At 34.2% G+C, this 15,424-nt stretch overlaps 1 protein-coding gene across 7 annotated transcripts in view; it reads left to right on the forward strand.

Annotated features, from left to right (window-relative positions):
- LOC119616373 (band 4.1-like protein 4) overlaps positions 1–15,424 on the forward strand; it is a 112,241-nt gene that overhangs the window by 61,360 nt on the left and 35,457 nt on the right. For 4 of the 7 annotated variants that reach the window (XM_037972730.1, XM_037972734.1, XM_037972732.1 and 1 more), the window contains exons 7-14: positions 217–392; positions 4,693–4,863; positions 10,439–10,912; positions 12,218–12,616; positions 12,685–12,963; positions 13,093–13,206; positions 13,336–13,482; positions 13,669–14,188. In XM_037972730.1, the coding sequence (XP_037828658.1) occupies positions 217–392; positions 4,693–4,863; positions 10,439–10,912; positions 12,218–12,616; positions 12,685–12,963; positions 13,093–13,206; positions 13,336–13,482; positions 13,669–14,188 (2,280 nt within the window). The remainder of the gene's footprint in view (positions 1–216; positions 393–4,692; positions 4,864–10,438; positions 10,913–12,217; positions 12,617–12,684; positions 12,964–13,092; positions 13,207–13,335; positions 13,483–13,668; positions 14,189–15,424) is intronic. The other 3 variants (XM_037972733.1, XM_037972736.1, XM_037972731.1) reach the window with 2 other exon arrangements.

Raw genomic sequence — 15,424 nt, forward strand, 5'->3', positions numbered from 1 at the left:
ATATTGTAGTTTATTATCAAAGGCGTTAAGTTGTAAGTTGTAGCATAACTAACTAGTTGCAAGACATTTTTATCATAATTTGTTGGCAAAAGTTTGTCAAGTTGAAAGAGAAAAAAACGCTGTTGTTAACATACAATAGATAAATGGTTTATTTTAGTTTTTCTTTAACACTTTTGTTGCTTATATTTTCTTTTCATTCTTTTTTTTTTACTTTAGAACGAGTTAAGTACTTATGGCTTTGAAACACCTCGCAAATCAGCCTGTAAACATTTATGGCGCTGCTGTGTGGAGCATCATGCATTTTTTCGTTTAATGCGTGTGCCACCAACGTTACCAAATTCTCCCACAAATACTTCAGATATTTTTCAATTGGGTAGCAGACTGAAATGCAGGTAAGTTCTATATTTTTTTTTTTTCGCCAAAAATTTGTCAACTTTTTAAACATTCCTTTTTCTTGTCATTGTCATATACGTTGAAGATGATGGCAACGATGAAGATGATGTTTTTTTTAAAGGATTTGCAAAGTGATAAATTATGGGAATAATTTAAGTGAATAACTTAAAAGAAAATGGAAACGCATGTAAATTGTTTGTTGGAATTTTGCTTAAATGAGCATAAGGAAAGCAGGCAGCAAATATGTATATGAAAGTTTTTTTTAGTTCGAAAAGTTGAAAAATATTTATGTTGGTTAAAAGTTGTTATTTGTTGAATATTTTTTAACTTCGTTTAACAAGTTGCATAAGGGTTTCCAAATGGGGGTCTGCGGATACTCCTAGATTCCCATAGGAACATAATGCATGTTATCTTGGTGGTGAACCACATCTAGGTGTTATTGCAAATCCAATGTATAGATTTGTTCCAGTACCGTGATCTGCAGTAGTCGTCGGCTTACTATCCGATGAGTAAACCTAATGGTACCACCGAAACTAGCATGCCAGCAGGATTTGTTCTGTACTGGTTATTGGTGAGATGCCTTCTTGGTGTACCTTCATACGTGGTTTCTTGGTTGAAACCCAAATCTTGAGTTGATAATGTTCATTAAAGGTGCTGTTACCGTCGCAACAGATATCATAGCTTCACGATCACGTGAGTGATATACATTGCAACAGTCTTCTGAGATCGGGAATTTGTGTGGTTAATACTTAATTATTGCCTGCGTGATCTCTAGAAATATGGAACTCATACTTCCTTGTTATGGTTTCGGAAAATTCTCTTTGATGACCGACAAGCTTGGGTATGTCGAGGAAGTTCTCGGTGCTGTTTCCATTTCAACAATTGTCATATTTGTGATGTGTTGCGCGACTGTGTGTTGAGGTAATCTTCCGGTCGGACATTATTGGTTGCGATTATCAAAAAGATGTTTTAATGTCATGGCGTTATACGTTGTGTATTTCGGGAAAGTCTTTGACACTTATTTTTGATGTTCTGCACGACTGGGTTTAGAGGTAATCTTCACAGATATTAGATGGCTCTAGCTCATCCAGTGTTTGAACTGGAGGTCAATTATCAAAGCGGAAAGAAAATACTAAAAAGAAATAGTAGAGGGACAGGGTAAATACCTTTTAGACTTTCATAGTTTGTGTTGTCATCAAGTAATAAAACTTGTTAATAGTATCTCCAAGATAGCTGCCTATTTACAGTGGGCGGGGCAAATTCAGGTAATAAAAGTCATAGCATTTTGAAGGGTACAATATCTGTCATTTATTCTCATTAAGTTATGGAACATTATGAAAGTTTTTCTTTACTCAACTTTACCGTTGAAGCAGACCGATTGCTCATCGAAGATTGAGCGAAGCATTTGAGATGTTCCTCCTTAAAGATTGTCATCAAACTCAACAAGAGATTGCAAAATTATTCGAGTACAAATCTAACCAGACCAGATATGAGAAAACCTGAATGCCACTCAACTTTACCGTTGAAGCAGATCGTTTACTCATCGAAGCTTGTAGTGAATATGTTCCACTGAGTGAAGCATTTGAGATATTGTCATCAAAGTCAACAAGAGATTGCAAAATTATTCGAGTAAAAATCTAACCAGACCAGATATCAGAGAAGCAGACCGATTGCTCATCGAAGCTGCTAGTGAATATGTTCCATTGAGCGAAGCATTTGAGATAATCCTCCTTGAAGATTGTTATCAAACTCAACAAAAGATTGCAAAATTATTCGAGTACAAATCTAACGAGACCAGATATCAGAGAACTTGAATGCTACTCATTTGTTCTAAATGACCATTGGCCGGAAATATCCCAGAATATGCGGCCAGACATAAAAACATAATATTTCATTATGACAACGGTCGACCCTTCCTCATAGTCTAGACCTTTCCCCAACAGACTACTATTTAGTTTGATCGATACCGAACGCACTTTTTGGGATTAGCATCACTTTAAAACAGGGTGTTCCAAATTGGCTTGACTAATTCTTTGCTTCTAAAGATAGGCAATTCCATGTTGCCAGAAAGATGGGAAGAGGTCACATCTAATGGCCAATGATCAGTCAGAAGTATTGTAATGACTTAGTAGGATTAATACCTTTCACCAAATTTGTGATGAGTGAAAAAAAAACATCAAGAAATTCTGTTTAAATTATAAAACTATTCTAACTAACTACCAACTTTAAACAATTATTTTTTAATAGCTAATTATCTTAATGGTTTATTAAGAGAGAGAAATGCTATGAAATTATTTTTCCATTACAACCGATCACAAACACACTTAAACGTACAACTAAATACCAAAGGCAAAGTCAAAACAAAAGTTTTCACATTTAATTTGTTTAAGAAAACTTTTAGTTCTAGCAACAAATTCCTTTTTAGAGAAAAACTAACTTAACATTTTGCCAGACGTAACGTATAATAAGAACATGAAACATGTTAATCTACAAAAAAGTCAAATGAAAAACACATTTCCTAATTAAATTACTTAAAAAACAAACTTTTGCAAAAAAGAAGAAAAAAGAAAAAAATTATTTCTATATTGCACTTTTTTCCTACAAGATGCATGTGCTGGCAGTGTCTATGAAAGTTTTCACAACATTTTCATGGTCATTACCATGTAAGGTTATGATTTACGTTTTGGTGACAGACACATTATTAAATTGAAAAATAGAGTTTTTTTGTCGCTTCAACTATATTATTAAATAAATTTAAAACATGATGAAGTAATGAGTTTTTTTTTTGGGTAATAAGAAAATAACATTATCTACACTGAAAATAAAATTTATTTAATTATAATGTAATTAACATTATTATGTTTAATTTGGCTTAAATTTACGAAAAAGATAATATAAAAGATCTTAGTACTTTTGTAAAAATAGAAAAGGTTTTGATTAAGTAATATTTCATATTATTCACGAAATTTTCGTAATTGTTACGAAATTTTGTTTCGTTAAGTTAAGCATGGATTATCTTCAGTGTATATACTTTTAATCATCAGAAAATCCAGAAAAACTGTCTTTAATGCATCTCAATTGTTTGCAGTTAAATTATAAAAACTTTAAACCTGAAGTTAAATTTTTTAACAAATATCATATAAAATAGGTTAATTATCCCATCAGTTTAAAAAAAAACACAAATCTCAAACCCCACAATAAAAACAAATAAGAGTGCTATATTCGGCTATGCCGAATCTATTATACCCACCATCAAACCGTATGCCGTAAAAGGAATGCTCTCCTATAAATATCAGGGTGACATTACTCATCAATTTTACTGAAGAGGACCTTATATGAGAGGTAGGGTGAATTGTTGACTATTTTTATAAAATTTTGCATAATTTTTTAGCCCGGGACTTACTTATGTCAAATTTCATTGCTATACTCGTATCATTAAGCCAATAATGAGCGTTAAAGTCATTTTTCGAAGTGAACCTAATATGGGGGGTAGGGTCAATTATGGACCGATCCATATACAATTTGATAGGCAGATTTCGGCTCGGATGGAACTCATGTGTGTCGAATTTAATCGCGATACTCGTATTTTTAAGCCAGTAATAATAATTAGTCATTTTTTGAAGGGAACCTTATATGGGGGGTAGGGTCAATTATGGACCGATCCATATAAAATTTGGTAGAGAGATTTTGACTCACATGGAAATTATGTGTGTCGAATTTCATCGCTATATTCTTCTTTTAAAGCCAGTAATGAGCGTTATAGTGATTTTTCGAAGGGAGCCTTATATGGGGGGTAGGGTCAATTATGGACCGATACTCATAAAATTTGGTAGGAAGATTTCAGCTCATATGAAACTTATTTCTGTCGAATTTCATCGCTATACTCGTACTTTTAAAATAGATATGCCCGTAAAAGCTGTTTTTCGGGGGTCCACTTGTATGGGGGCTATCCCAAAATGTGAACCGATATTGTTCATTTTCTTCTGCTTTCAACAGACATACAGTCAGACGGACGGACATGGCTAGATCGTCTTAGAATTTAATAAGGACCCAGAATATATATAATTTTGTGACTAATATTTCGATGTGTTACAAACGGAATAACAAAATCAATATACCCCCCATCTTTTTTGAAGGTGGGTATAAAAAGGTCGATAACGTTTAAACATTTCTTCGAAAACATAAAAAATAAACCACAGCAATTATTCCGCATATTTATGTAAATAAATTATCTACAAAAACTTATTTTTTTACATAAAAAACCTCAACTTTTCTTTTATTTTCTATTTCTTCTTATAGCAAAGAAAAATCATCAAAAGATTCTTTATTTATTAATCGTTCACCTCCTGCCTTTGTGCGTGTTCCCTCGAAACGTCAGCCACGACGTATAATGGATGATTTTTTAAATGGCTGTAAAAAATCAGAGCAATTTGGTGGCAGTTCAGCATTTTTAAATGCCAAAAATGCGAGGTGAGTTAAATGATTTAGAAAGTATAAGAAAAAACTCAAAAGCAATTGTGTAACAGTGATGATGTTGACAAAATTTTAAATTATAAATTTGTTTATTATTTTTTATAGCTTTAAGTCAGGCCTTTGAGTTTATTTTTGTTTAAATCAAAAGGATTTTTTTATTATAATTTTCTTTTATTTCCACTAAATTCATGCCACAAAGTGATTTTGTCGAATTGAATTGTTTTGTTTGTCTTTACTGCAACTTGTGTGCTGTAGATTTAAGTTAACGTAATCGCAACATACAAAACAATTGTTTTCTATGTTTTTTTTGTAATTTTTTTGTGTCTAGACTTTACAAGAATCAATTTTATGCCTCAAAGTAAAAAAAAAAGAATATCTTTCCAAGAAATTAAGTAATAAAATAAATTGTTAAATTCTTGTTCAAAGTTGCCAGCCAGCCAACCATGTTTTCATACGTGGGTTGTTTGTTAGATTACGGGAGACAATCATATTATTATTTATTTTTACATTTTCTTTTTGATTTTGTGCAGAAAGTTGGTGCGGAAATTTTAGTAGTAAATAGTTATTGATGGCAAACAAAATGTGTTGTGTCATTTTTTTATACTTTAACTGCTAAAGAAAAATTTCATGAAAATCGATTTAAGGAACTGTTAATTCCAATGAAAAATCAATTTTAAAGTTTACTTTAGATATCAAAGGATTTTATATGAATCAGTTATAAAATAAGTAAGTGGGATATAATCTATCCGGGGACTTAATACATTTTGTTGGAGATTTTTCAATTTACGGACATTTCGTCCCCCAAAAGTAAACTCGAACCATTTTGTGGGATGCCTTGAGGTAATTTTCAATTTCCTAGAATGATTCATGGAATTAAAAAAATGATTGATTTGGATTATTGTCTTCTTTTTACACCCACCATCAAAAAAGATGGTCCTTATTAAATTCTAAGACGATCTAGCCATGTCTGTCTGTCTGTTGAAAACACGAGAGAGTCCGGAACGAGCCAGAGGATTGAAATTTTCCACAAACATTCTCTATAGGTAAGGTTTGTTTGGGATTGAAAATGGGCAATATCGGTCCGCGTTTTTGGATAGCCGTCATACAAGTGGACCCTAGAAGAGCAGCTCTACCGGGATATATGTGTTTCATAAGTACGAGTATAGCGATGAAATACGACATAAATAAGTTTCATATGATCCAAAATCTTCCTACCAAATTTAATGAGGATCGGTTCATAATTGACCCTACCCACCATATAAGGTCCCTTTCAGAAAATGACTTTAACGCTCATTACTGACTTAAATATACGAAATTCGACATACACATAAGTTTCAATGAAGCCCAAATCTCTCTATCAAGCTTTATGTGGATCGGTCCATAGTTGATAAGGTCCCCTTCAGAAAATGAGTTTAACGCTCATTACTGGCTTAAAAATACTAGTATAACAATGAAATTTGACATAAGTAAGTCTGTTATGATCCAAAACCTCGCTAACAAATTTTATGTTGATCGGTCCATAACTGACCCCATCCCCCATATAAGGTCCCCTTCAGAAAATTACTTTAACGCTAATTACTGGCTTAAAAATACCAGAAAAGCGATGAAATTCGATACACATATTTTTTATACAAGTTAAAATCTCTCTACCAAATGTATTGAGGATAGGTCCATAAGAAAATTACTTTAACGATCTTTGCTGACTTAAAAATACGTAAACAGTTATGAAATTTTATATAAGAAACATTTATAGGAACGTAAATCTTCCTACCGAATTTCACGCGGAAAGCGTCGAAAAGTGATATTCGATGTAAAGATGTTTTATACGAACCAAAATTAGTCTAAAAAAAATTTATGAAAAACTGTCAATAATTAACCCTATCTCTCATATAAGGTCCTCTTCAGTTAATTTGATGAGTAATATCACCCTGATGTTTATAGGAAAGCATTCGTTTTAAGGCATGTATGCCTTATCCGAAAATTTCAATTTTCTGTCCGTTTTGACATGGATTCTCCCATACGGTTTGATGGTGGGTATATGAGATTGGGCACAGCCGAATATAACACTCTCACTTGTTAAACCTGACCTACATACATCAAAAATTATTTTTTTTAATGTTCATCAGCCGGATCATACTGAAAGGAGATTCTTAAGGACACCGTTTTAATGAGACCATATCAATCGTTTGATGTATCGTTATATATTAATGTTGTATTAGATGCAGCCGCTTCCAAATTTTGATCTAGATAGTTCATCAAGGTTGGGTAAATTCTTCCTAGAGCAGGATATTATAAGAGAAAGTAGAAAACTGTTTTCTCTTTATGCCTGCCCAGCAAGCATTGTCCATAGTGTGTTTCTCATTGAAAGAAGGCCACATAATCATGGCTCATTTAGATGTGTATGGATAAATCCATATATTTTTTAGAACCTTTTGAAGAAACTGACAAAAAACTACTTTTGATAAATCCCAGCGCAGTTGCTACTGAAACGGCATATGATATATAAAGAGCAGATTCCATTCTGGTTAGCACATCTGCCAGTTCATTTCCATAGTAGTGTCTAGGCGTAGGGACACAAACTGGGGTTATATCAAACAGGCGACCCAGCCTTAACAGATATTTTTTTTAATTGTCAGACCAAAAGGAAAGTGGTAGTGTAAGAATATAATAAATGAAATGCCGCTTGGCTGTCGGCCAAAAATCCCTATATTGATACGAAAACTGAGATGAGGCTACCACTGCCGTAAATATTTCAGGCTTAATAACACAACAGCTGTTGGCAAGAAGGTGAGCCAGAACCAAAGCTGCAGTTCATTTCTGTGTAAATCCATTCATACCTGGAGACAACTCTGATTTGAAAACTATGTTAAATTTTATGTGTGGGGTAAAAAAAAGTCGGATATCACAGCACGGATGTGATGATCAAACTAGGATAATAAGTTATGGGAGGGAGGATAAAAGAAATAGTGTTTGTAAACATTCGATTTGCTCACTTCACAAGTTAATGGAAATATCACTGTTGTGAGTTTAATCCATATACGGACAGTACAGATAAAGAACAAGATCAATCGAAAACAAATTGCTTTGTTCCAGAAGAAATACAAGTAGGGACAAGATCGCTAATTCCAAAAGAAACAAATTCCAGTAAAAGACATTCCACATTACAACGTTGCTCTAGAAAATGCAAGAATTTGGATACCTTACTATCATAAGTATATGCACGCGATAATTTGAGGTACCGGTGAATACATGAGAGTTGTATATTATGTTTGGGCTGATATAAATGGTGTAGAAGATCAGATGAAGTGAGCATTTCTAAAAACAATTTGAAAACCCGAGGCACTTGAAAAATATGATTAATACTGCGGTCCACCCACTATATCTATGTCCAGAGCATTATGAACTTTCGGAATGCTGTGTTAAAGTCGAGTCTATTGACACGCCCCCATTCAGAGACTGATTATTCCCTGATTAAGCAAATCTCTCATGGTTCGCCTCACAGCCCTAATCACAGGAAGTTTTGACCTATTATAGTATGAATAGTTGTCATCTGTAAAAGAGTAGATAAGCTTGGAAGATATAGAATAGGTGATCGGAGAACGGAGCCTTGCGGTACCCCTGAATTAATATTAAACTCATTTAATGAGATCGATTGATGTTAATAACGAGCAATCTCTGAGAAAGTTCGATATAAATTAAAGGAGTTACTGATATCAAAGATTTGATAAAAGAGAATGATATGACTATAGATATAAACGGTTCTTAAACATCATAGAACTATTTAAAGACTAACGGTTTCTATGTTGGACCTTTAATATTGCCTCCAGATAAAATATGATTCACAGAAAGATTTTAAGATGTTTTCAGATATCAGTTTATTGGTATTTAATGACACTTGTGAAGAATGCTAGTCAAATGAGGATAAGCGGTCAAATTTAGTTAGTCGGCCTCAGACAGGTTAATGAAAGTTTCTTCTATAGTATCGAACAAGTACATATTTGTGATTTGAATTATAAATTTGCACGACTAACTAACGTCACCGCTTAAGCTAGAGGCTGGCTCCTAAAGCTTGCTTCCGTATTCCGTATTTGTTTATAACGAACTTTAAAGAACAGTTAAAACTCTTCCTATTAAGAACTTTCCCCTAACGATTTCCTTAAATCGTCAACTTCTTTCACTGCAATACATACATATATTCCAATTAATCACGTATTCTTCAATGCAAAATTAACTTTTATTCACTAAGATAGCGCAACAAAAAACACAACACTCGTTAATCACATCCGATAATTTCCAGACACAATCAAACCATTTGTATAGCGCTCCTTTAACAACATTTATCTCGGAACACATCTTAGATTGTGTACAGGAATTTGTTATTAAATTCAAATTATTATCTCTTTTCCGCAATCTTTATTTAAAATCTACAACATTGATACTCGTACAAAACAATCTGATGTTAGTTGTAAGAGTATGTATGTATGTATTCCCTTTGGAAATACAGCAATTTCATGTTTTAGTACGTGGTACATGCTACATTGGAACGTACATATGTCCATACATAACTCTCCTTTCAACAAAATTATTTACACAGAATATACAACAACTACATGACTGACTGACTGACTGCCCACATTCCAATGTAACAACTATAATGATGCAAAAAATTTAAATTGTCCATAACTTAAAAACCAATAACATTAAATCACACGAAGAAGACGAAATGAGATGAAGAGAAAAAAAAACACACATTCACCTAATGGAACATTAACTTTTTTTCTCTAGCAGAACTAACTTCCTCATACCCGTAACTGGCATGGTCTGCTGCTAGGTTTGAAAGGCTTTTTAGTCTGTTACCAGCAAACATATTTTTCTATATAAAAAAAAGAATAGTCGTAAAAAATAAAACTGGTAAACAAATTTACTTTAAATGGCAATACATAAATCATATAAAAGAATGGAATATAGTCTGTCCGTCTATCTCTATGTTTGGCTGTGTGTAATAAGTACAAACGTCCACTACACTTTTCAACAACATGCCAAACAGTGAAAAATAACAAATATTTAACATCAGCCACAGCTACAAATAAATCCCAGGACAAAGCACACTTTAGTACCCAGGAAAGATGTTTGGTCACCACACATCCATTATGAATAAGTGCCGTAGAAGCCAAACAAATAATTCACTTGCTAGTCCAAGTAACAGAAACAAATGTTTCGTTTGGTAACATGGTTACAACTAGGCAAATCGCGCCTATAATTACTCAATTACAAATACACATCTTGCTCTCTAGTTCTATTTTAAATGTCCATGTAAGGAGTTAAAGATGTTAGTTGGCTCATCAAGTTGGAGTTTAAGTTTAGCTTAAAGCAGTTCAGTACAATGTAAGAAAGGGAATATACAGAAATAAATAGCTACATAACTGCCTTTAATTTAGATTTATGATTAAACAATTTATATTTAAGACTTTATAATTGGTCAATTTTTATTTATTTTATAGATTTAGTACCAACAAAACTCACTAAAACTTTTACAATTATTTTTCATTGAAATTGTTTTTCCTTTATATAGCAACTATGAGAGTCCCTATCGTTCAACGTATAGTATACCCACTAGTCTTGGCATTAATCCCTATCATCAGCAGTCACAACATACAATGCCGCATAGTCAAAGTAATTACAATAATAGCAATGGTGTTGGTGGCAGTCATATACAGACACCTGATTCCCCCCGTAGTACACGTAGCGCTCCATGGCCTAGGTCACAGCAACGTTCCCTCTTTGGCAATAAACCGTCCAGTCCACGATCTGTACGTTCAGCTAGCACAACAGGTGGCGGTGGTGGTGGTGCTAACGGTGTTGATGGCAGAGGCGGCAGCAGTAATAATCATCATCACCATCATCATTCGCAGCACAATACGCATTCGCGTTCTTCACAGCGTGATCACGTAACATCAGCCAATGGCACCACGAACAGTCAACAGCAACGTTATCGATCTAGTTCGGTGGAGAGTCATTCCTCAAATGATTCACGTTCCACACGCAGGTAATTGAATTTGTCAGTATGATGATCATCAACATTGAAAACTTTAAAATGTGTTGTAGTTTTTCTTTTTTGAAGGTTACGAAAATTATTTATGTATATTTTGCAGAGTTGTATAGGTTTGGGCACAGGCATTTTGTGATTCCTTTCCAAATAATGTTGAGCAGCTTAGCATTGTATTGATCACTTTGCGTTATCTGCGAGGAGAAACTGGATTTTAACGACCTCAACATTCAAAAGCTTCAAAATGTTTAATATATGTTTCGCATATTGGGTCAGATGAGCTAGTGACGATAGATATCAAATAGGAATACTTCTACATAAATCTTTATACATAGTCTTCTAAAGACCTATTTTCTTTGGTTTTAGGCATTAGGATTTTGTAGGATTTCCAGCAGTGCAAAAGAACATTGCTCCAGAGTTTCACTGTCCTCTTCACATGCTCTGTATTCGTCTGAATCCGCACGTCCAATTTTGTATAGATGTGCTCGTAATCCTGTCTGTCCACTCAGAATACATTCCATTATACTTCAGACTTGCTTATTTTTCTCATCTTGCTCTCATCAGGGTCACCCCATAGGATCTTTGTGGTATTACCAACCGTTTTATTATTCCAAAAGGCCTTATGGGATCCTCTCACCCTCATTTTTTAATTCAGTTTTTGTTGCGTCGAATGATTTTGCGTTTGTCAGGTTAACTACCTCGAGCTCCCTTTCCTTTAAAGCTATTATATTCGCCCTTTTGTTGTCGAATACTCCCGAATGGCGTGGTACCTATATGGTGTAAACCTTACTTCTGGGAGAGAATTCAGTTAAAGCTTTCTTACAATCCAATACGGTCTTAAATTTAGATTAGATATCAATCTTAAATTTAACATAGAGATTGGATGAAATACTGTGTATTCGTTTTTCTAATCCAAATAAATTTTAAACAAATCTTTTCATAGCAAGGAATATTTATGTTCCTTCGAAGTGTACCAAACTTTGGACAACTCCTCATAAAAAAACAAGTCAACCAGCCAACTTGTTTCTCAATTGAAAACACAGTTTTCAACATCTTGTCTACAGAAACCAAATAGTTATTGAGTTAAAAGATTTATTACACATTGTTAAATATAAAACAGAAATCAAAACCAAACTGCATGATTACCTCTAGAAGTAGCAATTTTTCAATCAATAAAACATCTCAGACAAGCATACTTGATAGGTAGTAATTTTTCAACAGCAAAGAAAAAAATATTATTGATTTCCTAGCATTTCAAATTAATAAGCATCATTATAATGTTGCTATTCTTTTTTACGCATTCAGGCATAAACATCGTCATCGTCGTACTTCAGATAATGAGAGTGAATTATCACGTGGCTCTGGACGATCAGCACGTTCGCATCATCGCAAACATAGACGTTCACGTCATCGACGTGATTCCGGCGGTTCGGAACATGAGAGTACACGTGGTCGCAGCTATTCTGGACATCGTTCATCGACGGCACGTAGTGCCAGTGCGGTGGGTTCACATTCGGAATTAATTGATTCCAGTTCGCAGTGGCGTGAAGCTCAACGAAGGCAACAAGAAGCTAGTTTGGGTCAGAGTTCAGTACAGCAGGCATCTGTTTCCAAAAGCAGTATGGTGGCACGTAGTTTGCATAGCAACGATTCGCACTCTGATACTCACTCGCATCACAAATCAAGAAGGCACAAAAAGAATAAGCAAGTTTATTTATATTATTTTTTATGTGAAAAAAAAAAACTTTATTGAGTTGATTTTTACCTCACAGATCCCCCTCCGATCGCAATCGTTTATGGAATAGTGAACTGGCTAAACATTTACAATTTGGTTTGGTAGACACGGCTGGCATGACGGAAGATCAATTACGTGAAATCCCTTATACCGTCGTGGAAACCAATTCAAAGCGTTCCAATTCAAATATACGCATACACAAGAGCAATAGCAAAAATAGTGTTGGCGGCAAAAGTACCGGCTCTGGTAATACCCTGACCAATGGTAGTGGCTCTATCAGTGGTCATGGTAAAAATCGTGTCGATCGCATAAGAGGGTAAGTATTTTGCGATGATAGCCGCTCTTAAAGCATTAAACACTAAACGCAAAAGAACAACAAAAACAAGCAATTGCTATTGTTACTTATATATATTATATATCTATAAATATATTTGCCACTCACTAGCTTATGTTACCAAAATTCTAATCCCAATGATAGTAATGGTGCCAAAAATGGTTCAATACGCTCGGCTAGTACAGTTTCGTCGAGGGAATGTGATCGTAATAGTGGTTTGGTGCGGTAAGTTCTTTTCGATTACTAAGAGTAACATGGTTGTGGTTTATTTTACTAAAAACAATTTTTGGTCTTATGTAATAATGTATCTTTTTGATTTTTGTAATAAAAACTTTAAACACTTTTAATCTATAGTATGATGTCTAGTATGAGTATGGGAGATTTTATATCCCCTACTGGATCAAATTTAAGTCCTATGGAAAATTCTGCTTTAAGAGTCTCACATGAACACACCGATTCTGGTTTGGGTGCCGATCAAGATTATGCTTACTCCTCTGAAAGGTAAGTAGTAAAATTTACATTAAATTAAACGATAGTATTGCTAAAGTCATAAAAACACCTCTCGAAACCATTAACTAATACTAATAAACACTTTCCTGCTTGACTTTCTTTTTTTTCAAACAATGTTACTCCTACACACCCGCAAAACCTACAACATTTACAAATAAAACTTCTCCCTTAATGTAGATCCAGTGACAGTACACGTTATGGTACTAACAAATCTTCAGGTGCTTCTAGTGGTAGTCATCGTAAATCCTCAATTACCCATAGTAACATTATGAATGGGGTAGGTGGCGGCGGCAATGGAGGTGGAGTTGGTAATACCTCGGCTTACAATAGCCTAATGCAACAGACTGTGAGTAATCAAAATAAACAACACCAAATACATCATCATAATCAACAACAACAACAGCATCATCATCAAAATAATCTTCATCATCCTCAACAGCATTCATTTCATGGCCAACGACGTCATGATAGTACTAATAGCAACTCCTCCTCACAACCAAAGCATAATTATAAATACTCTACTAACCTGCTACAGCAACAACATTCCCATCTAAACAATATACACAATCAACATCATTACCATCACAATAATAACAATAATAATCATCATCATCATCAGCTACAGCAACAAACATCATCGTCATCATCATCCCAGCCTTCCTCATGTGCTGCAGCAGTTAACAATCACACAATTACGGTATTGAATCTCATTTTATAGTCTTTTCTTTATTTTACAACAATAATCGAAATAATATCACTAAACACAAAAATAATTATAAGTACACTGTAGTTTATTTGGAAATGGAAGTGTGGAGGAATTTCATGTTTAAAATAAATTTTCAGAAGAGAATTATAAATGTTTGAGTTGTTGGTATTTTCAAAATATTGAAAATGTTGAAAACTTGATTGGGTTAGGTTAAGAGGATGATCCATTATACACAGATCCGTAGAAATATACATAGGGCATGTTGTGCCCTCATGGAAATTATTGTTGGGAATAACCTTACATATTGCATTATGAATGCTGTTATCATACGATGTTCAGAAATTCAGTTTCCGGGACGTAGATGCTAAAAATTTTCCAATTAGTGTTCGAGAATTAGTGATCCAAGATTCCGTATGGGACTCTCAGCCCTCGTTGCGTTAAACGGTTTTGCATTCGAAGGGATAACTTACTCGACATCCCTTTCCTTTACAGCAAGTATATTCGTTCCTTAATTTCTATTATTCCCGAGTGGCCAGTTACCCATATGTTGAAATAACCTTACATATTGCATTATGAATGCTGTTATCATACGATGTTCAGAAATTCAGTTTCCTGGACGTAGATGCTTAAAATTTTCCAATTAGTGTTCGAGAAGGATGTTATATCTAGAATAGTATCGCTCCCTAGATATTTGGGGGTAATTTCGACTAAATCCTGACAATGACAAAGAAAATGTTCAGGGGTTTCATTGTCATCTCCGTATGTTCTGAAACCACTTAAATTACGTACACTAACTTAATTTTGAGGAAGCTTTTTGTCCTCTTCTTATTCGAATTTTTGTGGTTCAACCAACTGTTTTATTATTCCAAGTTTCCGTATGGGATTCTCAGTCCTCATTGCGTAAAACGGTTTTGCATTCGATGGGATAACTTACTCGACATCCCTTTCCTTTACAGTAAGTATATTCGTTCCTTAATTTCTATTATTCCCGAGTGGCCAGTTACCCATATGATTTAAAGCTTTACACTGGAAGTGTATTCGGTTAAGACTGTTTCTGGCTTTTAAATATAGAATTTTAGAACTCAAATGCTCCTCTTGACCAAGATTTTATATCTGATGTTAATGGCTCAAAGTTTCCGACAAATAGCTTTGTAAAGCTTTGCAAAGTATCCAGAATATGTATATTGATGATGTGTTCTATAACCTCATTTGTTTTTGCCTAAAGTT

This window comes from Lucilia sericata, unplaced genomic scaffold (assembly GCF_015586225.1).
Source record: "Lucilia sericata isolate MDLA Ls3-8-SP2 unplaced genomic scaffold, ASM1558622v1 Contig000069F_arrow, whole genome shotgun sequence".
NCBI classification, from domain to species: Eukaryota; Metazoa; Arthropoda; class Insecta; order Diptera; family Calliphoridae; genus Lucilia; species Lucilia sericata.